We start from the raw sequence: 19,570 nt of genomic DNA, 5'->3' as shown, positions 1-19,570 counted from the left end.
GAGAAGGAGATAATTAGGTACAAATAATCTTGCATTATCCCACTCCGAACAGCTGAGAGCTAAAGAGGAGAAAATACGGGAAATATGGAAATAACTAATTTGGTGATTTTAGTGTTTACAGGGAACCATGACAAGATTTTACCACATGATTATTTGCACGGGTTGCGAAATTATTAGAATGTTATGGAAATTTCGGAAATGTCTTTGTTCAGAAAATTCTTGTTGTTTCCCTCAGGCAATCTACAGGTGGTTTGATTCGATTTCTTTACATCCGTTTGAAGATTATTTCCAATGCTTTTTTTTATTTATTTATTTCTTATTTAAGGAAAATACTATTCCTTGCATTGTAATAACGAAATACCAAGGCTGATATAGAATAGATTTCAAATGAAGAAGCGCACAAAGTTCTGTATAATCGTCGTAGAAGGAAACGTTGTTCTACGAGGGGACTCCCCGATGGTACAGTGCTAGCGTCGTCGTCTTGTAATCAAGGGGTCCCGGGTTTGATACCCGGTGAAGGCACATAGTGATTTGAATCCCACTTTAAACTGTGGGTCCAGTCCCGATTAGTCTTTCTGTAAATCAGATGAAGGAATGTTGTAGCTGTTATTTTTATTCTATGAATTTAGCCTTGAAAACAAATTTCACAAAGTAGTTTTATCAAATTTCAGAGGGAAGCTGACAGCAATGTCAGGGTGGCGGGAGCCTGTTTATGGCCAGGGTGTATTCCGAGACCATTTTTCGCTGTTCCCCACTGACAGAGGTTTCGCTTTGAACAATGGACACCGTTGCTTCAGGGGGCAAACACCAACATAGGGGCGAGGTTGACCTGCAGTAGCGGGTAAGTGCCTTAAATCCAGGCCTGAACTAGGAATGAAGGTTGATGCAAGGGAGGGGCAATAAAAATTCTGTAATTTGGTTTGCTTGCTGACGAAGTTTTGCAGGAAAAACTGAAAAGAAAAACGGCAGACTTTGAATGAAAGAGGGACAGTGAACACAAGTTCTTTGTATTATTCGCCGACACACAAGCTTCCATTTCCAAGGTGAGGCTATCAGCAACGAAGTTATTAGAGGGTTGGAAGCAGGACGACGCCAGAGGGGGGCAGGGGGACGCCCCATGTCAGACACTTCGCCCCCCCCTGTGGGCCCCTAACTGAAGTTAATTAAATATCGAATAATAAGAGAGTTCATTTATAAGAGTATGACAATTTTCACCTTTTCAAAGTGGTGTATTCTGCATGATATAACTTTCCTGCTTATAATACCAACTTGATTAACAAATATTAATTTGTTTCGTCCAAGATTCGAGCGCCGACCTGGGCATAGGTGATTTCTCATTCATTTATGTCCTGTAATAGCCGAGATTAACCTAAGTTTTAACCAGTCTTAAGAACTGGGTAAAAGTGTTGAATGTGCGTGGTTCTAAAACATCACGAATATTTTCAGGACCACAAGACATCATCTGTAGTACGGGCAAATTATGCCAATCGTGGTCGTTAGTGACAACGCTAATTAAGACATTCAAAGTTGATTCAAGATTTGGTTGGTTGGTTGATTTGGTGTTTGAAGTCCACTTTATGCACAGTAAGGCTAATCGGGACTGAACTTATAGTTTAAAGTGCCTCCACTGGGTATCGAACCCAGGACCAAAGGTGATCGAAGAAAACCCGTCACTACATGTCAGTTGTGGATTCATCGCGGTTTCTTACTATTCAGGGACTTGAATTTCGAGATGATGAGTCTGAGGAAACCTTAACAAATTGAATTTATTCGATACTCTTGAAGCTAATGAGGGGATATTATTTGGAAATGTATTGAACGTGAACCTTAAAATGCAAATTACCCTTAAATTCGATTCAAAACATATCGCGGGCAGGTAAAAGAACGCTTATTAGGATTTGCCACTCTTCAATCATTAGATGCAGGTTCGCTCTTTCTCGTACATATCAAAATCGAAGAACTTCTTTCCACGAACTCCATAGGAGCCTGTAATTGGGTAGCACAGACATACGTTGGAGTGGTAGAGTAAGTAATGCCAGGGTCAGAATATTTCTTGAATTATGAGATAACTGAAACCTTTGTCTGATTTTTTATCCTGTGATAACATTTCCCTGAAAGGTGAAACACAAATTTTGCCCAAAACTCTTCAGCGTTACGAAGATGGTTGTCCTTAAAATCTTGCTTGAGCTTGCTCGAAACAGGATGCTGGATGCAGACTGCCTCATTTGGCTGTTCTTGCCATTGAGAAGAAATGTCAAGTCCCAAACGTACCAAAGGTGGGCAATGTCTTCTCCAAAGCACATAGAGCAGAATTCTCCTGCAGGAGAATTTCACTTCACTAAGTGCCTCACATTGTTTCTAATACTTAAGAAGACCAATTTCTTCCAACGTAACGTTTATTTTCCAAGAAAATTAAACTCTTCGAAGCATTTTTTCGTCATTTATATTATTATCTTATAACTTAAATATTTATATCAGTAGTTTCATCTCAAGAAAGACGATGAATTATAAAATTATAAATGTCTTCCAATACTGAAATAGTCCACTAGAGACAACGCAACTTGACAATAAAAAAGAATTAATGTCTTTATTAAAACGAATCATGTGGAGATAAACTCGTAATCAAGCAGTAAATTTAAGCAGTAAACGTCCACTCTAAATAAAAGACAAACACAAAACACCATACATGAATATAATAATAATAATAATAATTATTATTATTATTATCATTATTATTATTATTATTATTATTATTATAAGTATTATTATATATGTATATATATGTGTAGTGTTTTCGGGCGTGTTAATGTGACTGCCCCCTTACAAAATTTTGTTGCCAGTCTTCCGCCCCCCCCAGTCACATTTCCCTGGCGCCGTCACTGGTTGGAAGTAAATTGATTAGGACGAGGAAAGTAACATTAGCTGTTGACAGTGTTGCACCAAAGGACGTGATATGTGCTACTGTTTGTATAAATGATAGGAAATTTAAGCAAAACATTATAATTGTTGAGACTTGATAGTTGTTTCCTTCATTTCATCGTGGGAAGAGGTTTTCTGAGACAGAGTGGGATTATTTTACAGATACAAGTAGTGTAAAATACAATATTATAAACCCGATAAAGTATGAGCCCCCCTCAGGCAGATTTGGCTACACTTAAAACTAGCTCAACATGCCCATATGAGCTTTTTGCTCAAGTGTGGCACTCTGTCTAAATCAAGATTTTTGTAAAAATGCCCTCGGGAATTTCCCGTGAAAGTATGACCCCCCTCAGATTGATTTGCCTACACTTACAAAAGCTGCATCTGCCAGATTTTTGTCCATAAGCTTGTCAAAAATATGCCCCTCTTGATATTGTTTTGGCTACACTTAAAATTAAGCCAAGATGCTCATAAAACCCACACCCACCCACATCTACACCCACATATATTTACTTCCGGTCCGGTAATATGCAGAGGCCTTCTAGAATTGCTCTGTGACTCTCTCATTTCTTACATCATAAACATATGATTTTTCACCTATAAGAATAACACTACATATGGTGTCATCAGGGAGTGTATCGTGGAATTCACATATAATGTTAATGTTTGTCCTGTCATTAACCACAACTTGTTTCCTTTTTGAGGTGTTGATGACAAACATGGGTCTCGGTGCTTTGAATTCATCTGGTGTGTAATACATGTCTGTATACCCGGTAGTGACCCTTTTGTATGCTGTAAATGCTTCATATAATTTGAGGAAATCATCCTTGGACATGTTTAAATTATAATTTTCTCTGGGGAACACCTCATTTCTGCCATTTTTAAGATATATGTTCTTGATGTTGCAGTTATCAAATTTACATGAATTTTTTTCCTGATTATTGTGTCTTCCAGTCTGAAACAGTACCACCACAAAATCCGGCATGTCATATTGTATACTGGAGAATGAATTTGTAGCATCAAACTCATAATAGGTACCAGTGGCAGGCTTCTGTACACATTGATATGTATAAAATTGTAAAGGTACCTGTGGATTTTTTATTATATCTGCTTTGTATTTAAGAGCATAACTGGCTTCATATTCAACAACCGGGATTCTTAGCTCCATAGTCTGAATAGGCACTTGCCCTCATCAGGTAGGGTATTAGGCAGAGCTTCCCCTGTAGAGTTTAATGTACTGTACCTCATCAAAGCATTATTATCATTGGCAGCTCTTCTAAATGTGATTCTTAAACCACCCTTCCACATAATGTCTTTGTAATCTGAGAAGAATCCTGGCAACAGGCGCATGGGAAACAGCACTGTGTGGCTCTTGGATAATATTTTATTACCAGCCTCAAATCCACCTATTTTGTAGTAAGAAGCCTCGGTCTTGGATAATTTTAGTGTGGCCAAAGCTGTAGAGGTAATGCCGGGGTAATCTACTCTGTTTATAACAACACCATGTTTTCTGATCTCAATTTTGGAGAACAGATGTGGCACAAAATTGTCCACCAATCTTATATTTGAATTTGCAGGATAATCTGTACCATCGAGCTTTACAACATCAAACTTGATGTATAGATCTGCTCTGTGGGGGTGTATAAAGCCATCCCCTACATCAAGGTCAACCTCAATCTCTGTGTTGGGTTGATTTAAATTTGCAAAGGTCCTCCTGTTTGGGGGGAATGATTGTAGCTCATAACTCTAAATATTTTCCATTTTTTTTGTATGTATTTTTATTTAAATATTAATTTCTATGATTGCAGTTGTTGTGGCTCCAGCAAAATCAACTAATTCTTTTTAACTCAACTCAATGTAATCTATTCTGTTATGGCACACAGGAAAATATAATGTTGGTGATGGAGTGTAGATGATGGGCTCCATAAATTCAGAGTTAGGTTTGAATGTTGCAATGATGCCAGTTTGTTTGTGAGTGCCTATGCCATTTGATTTGGTGATCATACCCTCGGCCACATTACAGTGAATATTTAGAGTCTCTATGGCCAAGAATGTAGGTATATTCATAGCAGTGTGTTTGATGGCTGGTTCAAGTTTTGTGTTGTTCTCAAAGCCTAACAGCTCTCCTATAGTACCCAGATCCACTGTTTCTGTAGCAGATACAATCTCTACTCTGTGAGTGACAGAATTTTGAGTTAACACTATACCTCTGGGTAACTGAGCATTTAGAGTAGACAGATTATATTGCCTGGAGTGATGACAATTTTTTGATCACCAACTGCAATTGTGTTGTTGTGGTGTGTAATATTAGGGATCAAGTACATGCCATAAAATGCTCTGAGAGCTATTGTTCTGGGATACACTATATCATTATGTAATCTAAGTTTCAATATTGATTTTTGGCTGGTGAGATGGAATATCCCCATGATGTTTTAAATACCACAAGGCTTCTTGAAAATCTTCAATTGATGGTTTATTTATTTGAGACAGATATCTAAGAACAGATAAACACAGATGTCCACAATTAACATCTTTGAAATTTTGAACACGGGCATTATTGTAATAAAGATTAGTTGATTTTAGATATTTTACTAAATTTTCAGGTGGAACACCTCCAAATGAATCAAACACAAATGCCTCATCTTTTAAATATTTAAGATAACAGATCCAGTGAGTGCCCTGATTTTTGTACTTATCCAAATTAACTATGCCACACTCTTTGTTGAGTGGTTGTTCATGTAAAGAATCAGACATGTACACACCTCTAAAATTTTTGATGCCCAGTGGCTTAATTAAAGCTTCAATATCTTGGTTTTTAAGCGGCTCTTGTTTTTTTAAACTTATTCATGGCTCTCTTAACACCTTTGCCTTGTTTTTCCATAGCCAGATTATGGCGCTTCAATTCACCTAATTCTGCCCTATTCTTCTTGGCATCTATTACTGTTTTTGCTATAGCAGCTGATCCCCCAGCCAAGCTCCCAACAGCCCCCAAAGCTGCTAAGCTGGCCGGGATAGTAAATATGAAGCCACCTGTATGCAATTTCTTTCTAGATTGCTGTATTTTTTTTAATTGAGGGGTGCTAAGTAATAATTTCATACCATGGCCCTTGGCAAGACAAGAGCTTTTTTTCTTGCGCTGCTTTTTGGTTAAAAGACTATCAATAGTTTTAAGAGATTTAAGGCCTGCATAAGGTATCTGATACATAACACCCTTGGCCTTCATTGTAGGTTTATTATATATATATTCACAACCCCCACCCCAGTTTTTGTTTGGTGTTCATAGCTATGGTAGTCCCCAATGCTGCTATTCTTTCACTTAAAGAAGCATCTTTGCTTACATAACTCTCAATATTTTCCATTTTTTTTTGTATGTATTTTTATTTAAATATTAATCTCTATGATTGCAGTTGTTGTGGCTCCACCAGTGGCACAGCCCAGGCAAATCCAAGACTGGAAAATGTGTTACAGAAGCCTTCAGGACAATCATCAATCAGAGTGGAAGATCACCGCGCTATTTGCAAACAGATAATGGCAAAGAATTCTATAATTCTGTGTTCCAACAATTTATTAAAAGCCAGTCAATACAACATTACTCGAGTTACAGTGATCTCAAGGCCTCTATTGTAGAGAGATTCAACAAAACCCTAAAAAATCATATGTATAAACAATTTACCCTCCAAGGTAATTATAAATGGCTTACAATCCTACCAGAACTTCTACATAAATATAACAACTCGGTCCATTCCACAATCAACATGAAACCCTCTCAGGTAACTTCATCTGATGAGCAAAAATTGATCAGCACTGTTTATTATCCGAGATACCAGCCAACAACAAGAAAAGCCAAATACAAGGTGGGTGATCAAGTAAGAATCAGCAAATATACGCACTTATTCAAAAGAGGCTTTACAAGAAACTGGAGCACTGAATTATTTACAGTGGTTCAAGTTAAACCTGGGACCCTTAACACATATATAATAAAAGATCACCGAGGAGAAATTCTCAAAGGCAGGTTCTATGAAGAAGAACTCAGCAATACTAAGCAGCCTGACACATATCTCATAGAAAAAATCATCCGCAGAAAAGGCAACAAAATATTTGTCAAATGGCTAGGTCTCCCAGAACACAGCTGGATCGAGGCAAACAAAGTGATACTATGAACACCTGGGATGTTATAAAGAGGCTGCCAGATCCTGAAAAGCAGAATAAGAGAAATGGAATGCTGCTGCCTGATAATATTAGATGTCTTATTGTTGGGCCATCGGCTTGTGGTAAAACTACACTAATGATTGATAATTTTTTATTGGCACCCAACTGGTTAGACTGGAAAAACAGGCACTTGTATGTCTTCTCTAAGAGTTTGGAACAATTAAAATATCAGCAGCTGATGAAGCTATATGATGGACTGGATATAGCCACTTTTGAATCAGATGTTAAGCCACTCCATGAATGTCTTGATAACTCTGTTGTTGTGTTTGATGACATTATACTGGATAATCAAAACAAGGTTAGAAATTTCTTTACACAGGGCCGACACAAAAACATTGATTGCTTCTACCTGGCACAGACTTTTTCAAAAATTCCAAAGCAGCTGATCCGAGACAACAGCAATTTTATATGTGTGTTTCATCAAGATCATACTAACCTCAAACACATACTTGATGAATATGTAGGTGGTGACTTGAGCTACAATGATTTTTCTAAGTTTTGCAGTAGGTGCTGGAATCAGGACAGCTATGGGTTTGTCACAATTGATATGACAAGGAAACCCAATAGTGGCAAATACAGAAATAAAATCAACAATTTTCTAGACATTAAAACATATATAAATAACCATGAAAAGGCCAATCATTGATGATCTTAAATTAAGAGATTATCTTGTAAAAAGATTTAAGGGATGGAAATCAGAGAACCGAGGAATCTATGAAAAACACAAGCAAACAGAAATGCCTATTATTGATGCTATTAGTGAATTAGGTAAAAATATCAAAACTGTTACAGAGCAAAATCAAAATTTGATCACAGAGCTTGTAACTGTAGCTGCAAGAAACATATTAGATTATCCAATCACCACACTTTCTAGTATTCATACACCTAGTCCTGTTGCTCCTCGAAGAATTGAAGCTACTCAGGATCCTATTGAATTGGGTCTTCTTGCTCAAAAATATTTAAGCACACCTAAAGACAACAAAGATGAGGTCTTTGGCCTATATGCTGACACAGAGCGTGATGGTAGCATCATACATAGAATTGGCAATTTCAGAGTAACATTTATGGGAGATGATCTGATTGTATATTCAGAATCTCATCTTGGAGAAAGAGGTGCTTTTGTTAAGTATCCTGGCACACCTGGATTGTGGGAACTGATGACAAGGAAGAGACCTGGCAACTATACAGATCAAGATTATGAGCATTACAAAGAAATATTAATAAAATCAGATGCTCTATACCAGAACAATGATCCCACACAAAAAAGAGTCAAGTCTAGCAGTGGAGCAAAATACAACAACTTAATCAAGCCCATATGGTCACAGATCAAGACAGGTAGTGGAATCAAACATTACAACACCCTGCCTAAAGAATTTGTGTGGGTTGATGATGTCAGGAAACTTGTAGATAGGTTGCTGGTGATAGCTGGGGAGGAAAATGCTGGCAACCACAATTTTTACAATGAAAAGGTTGGAATTATGGACATGATAAGCACAAAATTGTCTAATTTTATAGTGAATGACACTAAGGGGATTGGATATCTTATAAAAATTATTAATACTCTACCACCTAAATTTTGGAATATCTCTGAGGGTCGGGGGCTGGTTAATGACATTATAAACAAGCTGCCATTTGAACTACACATTCCAGGCTATCAGTATTGTGGTCCAGGCACAAAACTAGATCATAGATTAAACAGAGGGGACCCTGGTGTTAATCCCCTAGATGCTGCTTGTAGAGACCATGACATAGCATACAACACACATTCTGATCTTGACAAGAGACATGTTGCAGACAAAAAAATTAGAAGAGGTTGCATTTGGTAGATTTGTAAGCAAATATGCTTCTTTAAGTGAGAGAGTAGCAACATTGGGGACCACCATAGCTATGAACACCAAACAAAAACTGGGGTGGGGGCTGTGAATATATATATAATAAACCTAGGATGAAGGCCAAGGGTGTTATGTATCAGATACCTTATGCAGGTCTTAAATCTCTTAAAACTATTGATAGCCTTTTGACCAAAAAGCAGCGCAAGAAAAAAAATTCTTGTCTTGCAAAGGGGCATGGTATGAAATTGTTTCTTAGTACCCCCCAATTAAAAAAAATACAGCAATCAAGAAAAAAATCACATGTGGGGGGATTTATATTTACTATCCCTGCCATCTTAGCTGCTCTCGGGGCTGTTGGGAGCTTGGCTGGGGGATCAGCTGCCATAGCAAAAACAGTAATAGATGCCAAGAAGAATAGGGCAGAATTAGATGAGCAGAGGCGCCATAACCTGGCCATGGAGAAACAAGGCAAAGGTGTTAAGAGAGCCATGAATAAGTTTAAAAAAACAAGAGCCGCTTAAAAACCAAGATATTGAAGCTTTAATTAAGCCACTGGGCATCAAAAATTTTAGAGGTGTGTACATGTCTGATTCTTTACATGAACAACCACTCAACAAAGAGTGTGGCATAGTTAATTTGGATAAGTACAAAAATCAGGGCACTCACTGGATCTGTTATCTTAAATATTTAAAAGATGAGGCATTTGTGTTTGATTCATTTGGAGGTGTTCCACCTGAAAATTTAGTAAAATATCTAAAATCAACTAATCTTTATTACAATAATGCCCGTGTTCAAAATTTCAAAGATGTTAATTGTGGACATCTGTGTTTATCTGTTCTTAGATATATGTCTCAAATAAATAAACCATCAATTGAAGATTTTCAAAAGGCCCTGTGGTATTTAAAACATCATGGGGGTATTCCATCTCACCAGCCAAAATTCAATATTGAAACTTAGATTACATGATGATATAGTGTATCCCAAAACAATAGCTCTCAGAGCATTTTATGGCATGTACTTGATCCCTAATATTACACACCACAACAACAAGATTGCAGTTGGTGATCAAAACATTGTCATCACTCCAGGGCAGTATAATCTGTCTACTTTAAATGCTCAGTTACCCAGAGGTATAGTGTTAACTCAAAATTCTGTCACTCACAGAGTAGAGATTGTATCTGCTACAGAAACAGTGGATCTGGGTACTATAGGAGAGCTGTTAGGCTTTGAGAACAACACAAAACTTTAACCAGCCATCAAACACACTGCTATTAATATACCTAAATTCTTAGCCATAGAGACTCTGAATATTCACTGTAATGTGGCCGAGGGTATGATCACCAAATCAAATGGCATAGGCACTCACAAACAAACTGGCATCATTGCAACATTCAAACCTAACTCTGAATTTATGGAGCCCATCATCTACACTCCATCACCAACATTATATTTTCCTGTGTGCCATAACAGAATAGATTACATTGAGTTGAGTTAAGATGAATTAGTTGATTTTGCTGGAGACACAACAACTGCAATCATAGAGATTAATATTTAAATAAAAATAAATACAAAAAAAGGGAAAATATTTAGAGTTATGAGCTACAATCATTCCCCCCAAACAGGAGGACCTTAGCAAATTTAAATCAACCCAACACAGAGATTGAGGTTGATCTTGATGTAGGGGATGGCTTTATACACCCCCACAGAGCAGATCTATACATCAAGTTTGATGTTGTAAAGCTCGATGGTACAGATTATCCGGCAAATTCAAATATAAGATTGGTAGACAATTTTTTGCCACATCTGTTCTCTGAAATTGAGATCAGAAAACATGGTGTTGTTATAAACAGAGTGGATTACCCCGGCATTACCTCTACAGCTTTGGCCACACTAAAATTATCCAAAACCGAGGCATCATACTACAAAATAGGTGGATTTGAGGCTGGTGATAAAATATTATCTAAAAGCCACACAGTGCTGTTCCCCATGCGCCTGTTGCCAGGATTCTTCTCAGATTACAAAGACATTATGTGGAAGGGTGGTTTAAGAATTACATTTAGAAGAGCTGCCAATGATAATAATGCTTTGATGAGGTACAGTACATTAAACTCTACCGGGGAAGCTCTGCCTAATACCCTACCTAATGAGGGCAAGTGCCTTATTCAGACTATGGAGCTAAGAATCCCGGTTGTTGAATATGAAGCCAGTTATGCTCTTAAATACAAAGCAGATATAATAAAAAATCCACAGGTACCTTTACAATTTTATACATATCAATGTGTACAGAAGCCTGCCACTGGTACCTATTATGAGTTTGATGCTACAAATTCATTCTCCAGTATACAATATGACATGCCAGATTTTGTGGTGGTACTGTTTCAGACTGGAAGACACAATAATCAGGAAAAAAATTCATGTAAATTTGATAACTGCAACATCAAGAACATATATCTTAAAAATGGCAGAAATGAGGTGTTCCCCAGAGAAAATTATAATTTAAACATGTCCAAGGATGATTTCCTCAAATTATATGAAGCATTTACAGTATACAAAAGGATCACTACCGGGAATACAGACATGTATTACACACCAGATGAATTCAAAGCACCGAGACCAATGTTTGTCATCAACACCTCAAAAAGGAAACAAGTTGTGGTTAATGACAGGACAAACATTAACATTATATGTGAATTCCACGATACACTCCCTGATGACACCATATGTAGTGTTATTCTTATAGGTGAAAAATCATATGTTTATGATGTAAGAAATGAGAGAGTCACAGAGCAATTCTAGAAGGCCTCTGCATATTACCGGACCGGAAGTAAATATATGTGGGTGTAGATGTGGGTGGGTGTGGGTTTTATGAGCATCTTGGCTTAATTTTAAGTGTAGCCAAAACAATATCAAGAGGGGCATATTTTTGACAAGCTTATGGACAAAAATCTGGCAGATGCAGCTTTTGTAAGTGTAGGCAAATCAATCTGAGGGGGGTCATACTTTCACGGGAAATTCCCGAGGGCATTTTTACAAAAATCTTGGATTAGACAGAGTGCCACACTTGAGCAAAAAGCTCATATGGGCATGTTGAGCAAGTTTTAAGTGTAGCCAAATCTGCCTGAGGGGGGCTCATACTTTATCGGGTTTATAATATTGTATTTTACACTACTGAGACATGAGAAAGGGTGGTTGTTTAAAGATAGAGACGTATTTTGCATATTTTTTAAAAGTGCAGATAAAACGAGAATTTAGCCTTACTTTTATGAAAAGAAATAACGCAGTACAGGGAAAGAATAACTCTGCACATTTCTCGCACCTGGTAGGATGCAACACACATTCACAACGTATTGCAGGAAGTCTATGAACGAGGATGAAGAGGGATATGTAAAATTTGACTTACCTGCGGGTGAATTAGTGGATTCTAATATTCTTGAGGTTGATAATTTTTAAATTTTTTTTTTAAGTCCACTTGATTCACAAATAGGCTAAATCACGAACCGACCTACTGTTTAATGTGCGATCCGATCCACTCTTTGACTCCATTGGGTATCGAACGCAAGGACCGTTCATTACAAGACCTCGACTTTATTACTACGCCATCGGGGAGGCACCCAATTTACACAAATATGTTGATTCCAATAACACGTTATATGCATAATCTGATAATGATGCACTTTTGGTGCATCTAAACATTTTTTTTTTCAACTATAGCATGTCTAAAAGAATCATTCAAGTTGGGATTTTTATAACTTCAGGAGGCACGGCTCTGTAAATATGCGATATGAACTAAATGCAGGTTTGCCTTCCATACGTGGTGGTTTTGTCACGTTTCTTCGCTTCGTAAAACATACACTTTTGCAAGAACAGCTTCTTGCATCCTCCTGGGGCCTTGCTCTAGTTAAACAAGAAAATATATTTGTTTAGCATAATCGAGGGTTACTTATTCCTGCCGAACTTACTAGAAAACAAGGATTCTATTGAGATCATACGGCTTTGAATGACAGTATCAATGAAGATTTATGATGTACACTACTACTTATAATAATGAGCATAAAATATTAATCAGGAACTTTATTTTTCGTCAACTGGATGTAACATCCTTTTTTGATTGATTGATTGATTTGTTGTTTTAAGTCCACTTTATGCACAGTAAGGCTAATCGGGACTGGACCTACAGTTTAAAGTGGGATCCGAACCACTTGTGCCTCCACCGGGTATCGAACCCGGGACCCCTTGATTACAAGGCGAGGACGCTAAACATCCTTTTTTGTTATTCAGCAAATATTCAATTTATCACCTTTTTTTGACATTAATTTTCTTGCCAGGACAGCTGTTTTTATGCAAATTTTGGCGATCTTAACTACACGTAAGCTAGATATTAGCTAATATTCGTGCTGTTATATTACTATTCTTCTACCATCTTTGTAACATTTCATGTAATAACAATAATAGAATTAATTAATTTACATATTCAAGTGAATAGACATATGAATTATATTAATGTATTAATTTAAACATTTGCTTAATTGTTGTCGTTAATGTTATTATTTCATTTTTTCTGAAACACTTGGCTCGGACACCCTCCCCTTACATATATTTCTAGATGCGTGCCTACCGAAGGATAAATTAGATCAAGCGGTGGTGGTACCGGACTTAGAGGCTAAACGGAAAACAAAGAAGTATGTGCGTCATAAGCTGAGCATAAGAAACAGCACAATATCACAAAGAAAAACTTTTTGAAACTTATGTCATAGAAGATGTTTAACAATATTAAGAACAATAAATGCTTTCTATTTGTAATATACTAAGTAATGAAATTTTAAATAGTCTTTTGTGTTCGTACTACACATTTAAAAACTTTTTTGTTGCTCCCAGCGCCAAGCTTAGAATTTAAAGAAAAAATGTACATTTTCATTTTCAAACATTTGAAGACTTCCAAAAGGTATAGCAGTAATGAAAAAGAGCACTCACTTATGTACGATGGATAGACAGTTGTATGGAAGCGAGAAAAAAACACAAGGTAGATTTCATAAGATACCTAGCAATCAGTAACCAAGAAACTGCATTTTTAACATTAATGTCCTCATGATTAACGAACCTTATTTATTCTCACCACGCAATGGGTAAAATATTTGGAGCTTTATCCCACTTTCCGGAAAAATATTGTGCTTCTGCTACTTTTGACTTTTGTTGCCATGATATCCCGGATCACTTTTACGAGACGAGACGAGACGGGACGGGACGAGACGAGACGGGACAGAACCCTTCGAGAAGGGACACGAGACGGGGCAAACGAATATTTTCGAGACGAGACACGAGACGAGACAGCATTTTCACGAGACGGGATGGGACAGACCAAAGTCTCGTCTCGTCTCGTCTCGTGGGCAACACTACCCGGGTGCGATTCTCGCAGTGTGTGATCTCAGGTGGAAAACTCCTGCATAAAGTCGCTCTAGGATACACTCAGTATTAAATAATTGGAACCTTGGAGGGTAAAGGCGGTAGGAGTGTGGTAAAGATCACATCATCTCCACAAATTATCGAAAGTGTGGTTGTACGGGGCCCTACATCTACGTTTATTGACACAAAGTTCCAATGTGCAGGAATAGGCTTACTTTTTACCTGAAAGACATCGTGAAGAGGAACTTTCTACACAAAGTGTCAAGCGGCACGATTACAAACGCGACAGACTGAAAGTTACAGAACAATTTGGCTCATAGTCTATATATAATTAGAGCTGAATAGAGTGTGAAATACGTTTTCCTTTCTTTCATTTATAATGCACTGAATTCACCTCAAAAGAACCGTTATTTAAATTTGAATTCTTTTGGGAACAATTAATATCTTCATGTGACATGAGGACATAAAACTAGGAGATTTGAATCTTTGATTTCGCAAATGCTGGTTCACCTTGTTCATTGTAAACGGCAAATTTTGAGGCAAATGTTTACGAAAACCATTACAAGCTTTTCTATCGAATACATAAAGAGCTCAACATGAGAATACTTACTCTCTCAAGACCGGAGTTATCAGCGTTCCATGAGATGACTGGAATCCCCAGATATCCAGTGAGCTGAAGGAAGTATTGAGCAGATGCGGTATCCCTCCCATATTCTTCGTAATTAGTGATGAACAGAATCGCGGATACGTCTCTTTCCAGGAATTCTTTGCACAGAGTGTCCAGGATAGCTGGAAAGAAGGAAAACAAAACATCACTGGAGAAGTCAGAAAATTTCAAGTCAAATAAAAATTACATTTTCCATTCAAATATATTATGCTCTCACTGTCGTGATAACTAACCTGTATTATGATTCATTTGTAGCAAAACTGGATATTTTTATCTTTACAACAGTCTTCATGTTTTGCACTCACTATTTACATATTTGTTGTTACCAGGAAATATGATTTTAATGTTATTTTTCTAAGTTAATGTGTATTTTGGCATTATTATGTAAAACTTATGTCATATTCATTTTATTTGTGAAAAATTAAATACCAAAATAAACTTGAAAAACTCAACAGCATGAACAATGGTACAGTATGAATAGGCTGCTGCTGCCTATTATGCTTTACTATAGTCCGATCCTCCCAGTCCTTAGATTGTAACTAATTCCCTCGAAAGCCAGCGCTTTAGTCTAAGCCTTATGTCTTGCTATATCCCAGTCCAATAGCATGGCCAATTCTCTATGCGCATAAATTCTCGAACACATACAAGCAATACTTTGATGTGCCAACTGTTTTAAAATATATTAATAATTCATCTGGAACTAGTTGTCTGTGAAACTATGATAAGCAAATAAAACAATAAATTTCAATCATATTCTTGAGTTATACTATACTTTTCAGAGAAGTCCGATGAAAAGAAGTCAATATAGAGTATAGTTCGTCAGTTATGTGTTACTGCACTACGGGGTGACAATAAAGTTCCCATCCATAGAACGAAACGATTATACGTAAATATGCAGTGGAGCGTTGGAGAAATGATATTTGTCACACGTCTCACCACATACATCATTTTTTTTATGTACGGGAACAGGTTTGCGGAACGTGAACCCCAAATACTTGTCCTACATCGCTAAAAGATGTAATCAACCCATTGGCAAACAGGAAGGGTGTAATGAGTAGGAGCACCATCTTGTTGGAACCAACGGAACATAATTTTATGGGTACTCTGTACAATATTGTAAAAGAAAATATTTGAAATATTACAATTGGTAGTAATTTACTGAATGAAAGTCAATGTTCTTAATAAATTTATATATAGGGTGCCCATATATAATTAGGGAAGTTTATAACAGTGTAATTATGTAACACAAAATTATGTTTTATTGTTACTGCTCTAGTTCAGCACCCAGATTCCTGTGCTTCTGCGTTCTGTTCCTCTCTACCGCTGTTGATGATGCTATTGCTGTTCTTTCTCAAAATGGCATTACTGCAGAAATATGAGCAATGGTGTTCTGGTTTGAAGGAACAGTCCTTCTTTTTTTTTTTGCCATTAATTTTAAAACATAGTTTATGACGAAGCAGTACCAAACATGAGTATGTTTTTAGAACTTATCGGACGTGCAATTAGAGGAATCTAAAACCGTCTCGAAATTTAACTTCGCACAAGAACATACATTATAGTACTATACTACTGCATATATTATTGTGCATTAATGAAAATTTTGTCTGTTTCTATACTTATTTTAAGGGCTGCCCAGATGATGTGGTCGTAACGTCGTCCCCTTATAATCAAGGGTCTCAGGTTCGATACTCGGTTTGGATCCCACTTTTAAACTGTAGGTCCAGTCCCAATTAGACTATCTGTGCATAATGTGGACTTAAGACAACAAATATCAAATATACTTACTTTGAAAATGCAATTAAGGAACTATAACTATCATAACAAATATAGCTCTATGATTTCATAGAGTTAATTGTGCGTTTTATGAGATTCCAGACAGATGGACGGATTAGTCCTCTAAAAAGCGTAGACACTCAATTCCATGGTGCACTGAGAGATGGGATGAAGAGGGATTATCATATGCTGGAACTGAACCACTTATGGAATAATAATTTATGGATATATACTGTGGTATCCCCTTCTCCTGATTTCCATATAGAGTATCAATATCATTTGCTAATTGACAGAACGTAGAAATTAGGGGCCTAAATCAACCCCTTACTTAGGGGTCTATGGGAAGACAGATTTGCCTATCTCCAGCGGCACACAGGGCTAATGGAGGGGAAGGGGGTAGGATTTATGAGTTATTTCCTCTTTTTTACCAGCCTGTATAAACATTACTCCTTTTTCTTAACTGTATAAATCAATTTTGTTGTTATTACGACATAGTCAAAAGCTTTTAAAGTCCACTTCATGCTCAAATAGGCTAATACGGATTTGTCCTATAGTTTAAAGTGAGGCCCGAACCGCTGTGCAATATGCCTCGATTTGGAATTGAACCATGGACCCCTTGATTAAAAGGCAAGAGCGTTACTACCACTCCATCGGTGAGACGCGATTAGTTATGGTACGAAAAGTATCGGTGGGCCAGTCAGTATGAACCCTGATTTCCATGTCGAAGACACTAGTTCGATTCCCGAAGTGCAAGGTCTTTTGCAAGAGTTTTCCGTCTGAATTCAAGCACAATCGACTCTGGGGTTTACTCAGCTGGGTACACGAAGACGATCGTCTGGAGTTGAGTTAAAGACGCCCGCATCGTGGTACCAGCCACGTCACTACCTTTAAAGCAACATCGAGAATCTAGAGAACCCTATACTCTGTCCCAGCTAACTGTAGAGCAGGCAAACGAAATCAAGTCTCTGCTCAAGTAGTGACGCGAGACGGCTCCACCAATGAACACGTGAGAGGAACGGAATTGCGTGGAGTGGGGGAAAGCGACTGCCTTACTAGCAGCGTGCACTGCTTCGCTCTGGCCACTCGATTTTCCTCCCCTTATCTACTACTATGCGCGGCCTTGCTCCAATTAGTTGGGACAGGGTATACATCTATTCGTCCTATAACTCTATCCTCGGAATCTTTGGAGCAAGGTCGCGCATAGCAGCATATAAGGGGAGGGGAGAATCAAGTAGGCAGAGCGAAGCAGTATACGCTGTTGAGTAGGCTTTTAACTGCAGTTGCTCATAGAGAGTTCTGATGTTTTCCAAACTCACAAGGTTCGTCACATTAAAATATATTCCCAAAAGGAACATTTCTTTACATAGCTTAAAATTTGTGCGTTGCTGAAGGGATCACAAGCTGAATTGTATGAACTGGTTAATGGTGAAGTACTATACTACTGTTACATTTCTAGGAATAATAGAATATCTGGGGTATTAAAAAGGTTTTCCATTCAAAAGACTCCACTTATTATCTGAAGTTGCCTTTCTGTCTTCGTTGATAAAATACTAAGATGAAATGACTTCTCGGCATCTCTCTCTTCCTTAATCTCCTATCTTCCTCTACGTCTTTATCTATCTTTATCTTCTTTCCCCTCATCTCTTTTCATCTCTCTCTTCCTCTACTTCTCTCCTTCGTTCCCTTTCCTTCTCTATTACTCTTTTCCCTCTCCTCTCTTCTTATTCCTCCATCTCCTTTTCTCCTTAGGGTGGGGCAGTTAAACCCCCATTTTTAAAATTGTTATAAAAACAAACTGGAATATTTTTTTTCTTCGTTTATTGCAACAAATGGTCAGAGCACAAGTGGAAATTAGTTCACTTTTCGAATATGACTCCAGGGAGATGGCGACCATTATTGTCAACACATTATCTGAGTCTCTTAAGGAAATTCTTACTGAAACGCCGTAGTACCGCTGGTGTTATTGCACTAATTTCTTCTTGAATCGTCACATATCTCTCTTTACCGTCTCCTTCTACTGTATCTTTTTATTCCTTCCTCTCGTTCTCTATCTCAATTACCCCCAGCTTCTCTCTTTTTATTCCTCCCTCTCCTTCTCTTTATCTCTCTTCTCCCCTCTTCTTCTCTCTTTCTTTCTGTCTCTCCTTCTCTACCTCTCTTCTTTCTTCTCCCTCTCCTTCTCTATCTCTCTTCTTTTCACTCCTTCTCTCTTTCCCTCCATTTCCATTATATCTCTTCTCCCTTTCCTTCTCTATCTCTCTTCTTTCCACTCCTTCTCTCTTTCCCTCCATTTCCATTATCTCTCTTCTCCCTTTCCTTCTCCCTCTTCTTTCTTTCCCATACTCTCCCTCAATCTCTCTTCTTCTTCTAAATGTTGTTGAACCTGGCAACACTTAGATTATACCCTTGAGAAATTGGATACCAGACTGCTTGAGTGAGCATGAGTACGTCAATTGAAGGTGTCCAGGTGCAACTAATAATCCTTACAGAAAGAATATTCAATTGTTATGAAACTGATGATAGTACGATCATAATGCTCGAGTATGGGTATGTATATATGAGAGGTCCTAGGTTCTCACCCTGGATGTATCAATTTCATTCCTCCATCATTCGTCCTCATCGTCTCGAATAGCACAAAATGTAAAAGCTGATGTAAGATAACCAAGACAAAGAAAAAGAGAATTATAGCCTACATCCATCCTTAGCCAGAGCTCCCACTGTAAACAGTACGCCCAGTCCCAATTAGCATATATGTTCACAAAACGGAACT

At 37.6% G+C, this 19,570-nt stretch overlaps 1 protein-coding gene across 2 annotated transcripts in view; it reads right to left on the bottom strand.

Annotated features, from left to right (window-relative positions):
* The window catches only part of LOC145999662 (glutamate receptor ionotropic, NMDA 2B-like), a 957,426-nt gene that overhangs the window by 523,023 nt on the left and 414,833 nt on the right, over positions 1–19,570 (bottom strand). For both annotated transcript variants that reach the window (XR_014443422.1, XM_083136793.1), the window contains exon 2: positions 14,971–15,149. Coding sequence is in view for 1 of the 2 variants with exons in the window: in XM_083136793.1 (XP_082992919.1) it covers positions 14,971–15,149 (179 nt within the window). In the remaining variant the exon portion in view is untranslated. The remainder of the gene's footprint in view (positions 1–14,970; positions 15,150–19,570) is intronic.

The sequence above is a fragment of the Lepisma saccharinum genome, chromosome 15 (genome assembly GCF_977018435.1).
Source record: "Lepisma saccharinum chromosome 15, izLepSacc3.1, whole genome shotgun sequence".
NCBI lineage: Eukaryota > Metazoa > Arthropoda > Insecta > Zygentoma > Lepismatidae > Lepisma > Lepisma saccharinum.
Note: the sequence above shows the minus strand (reverse complement) of the source record. Positions and strands in the feature narration are given on the sequence as shown.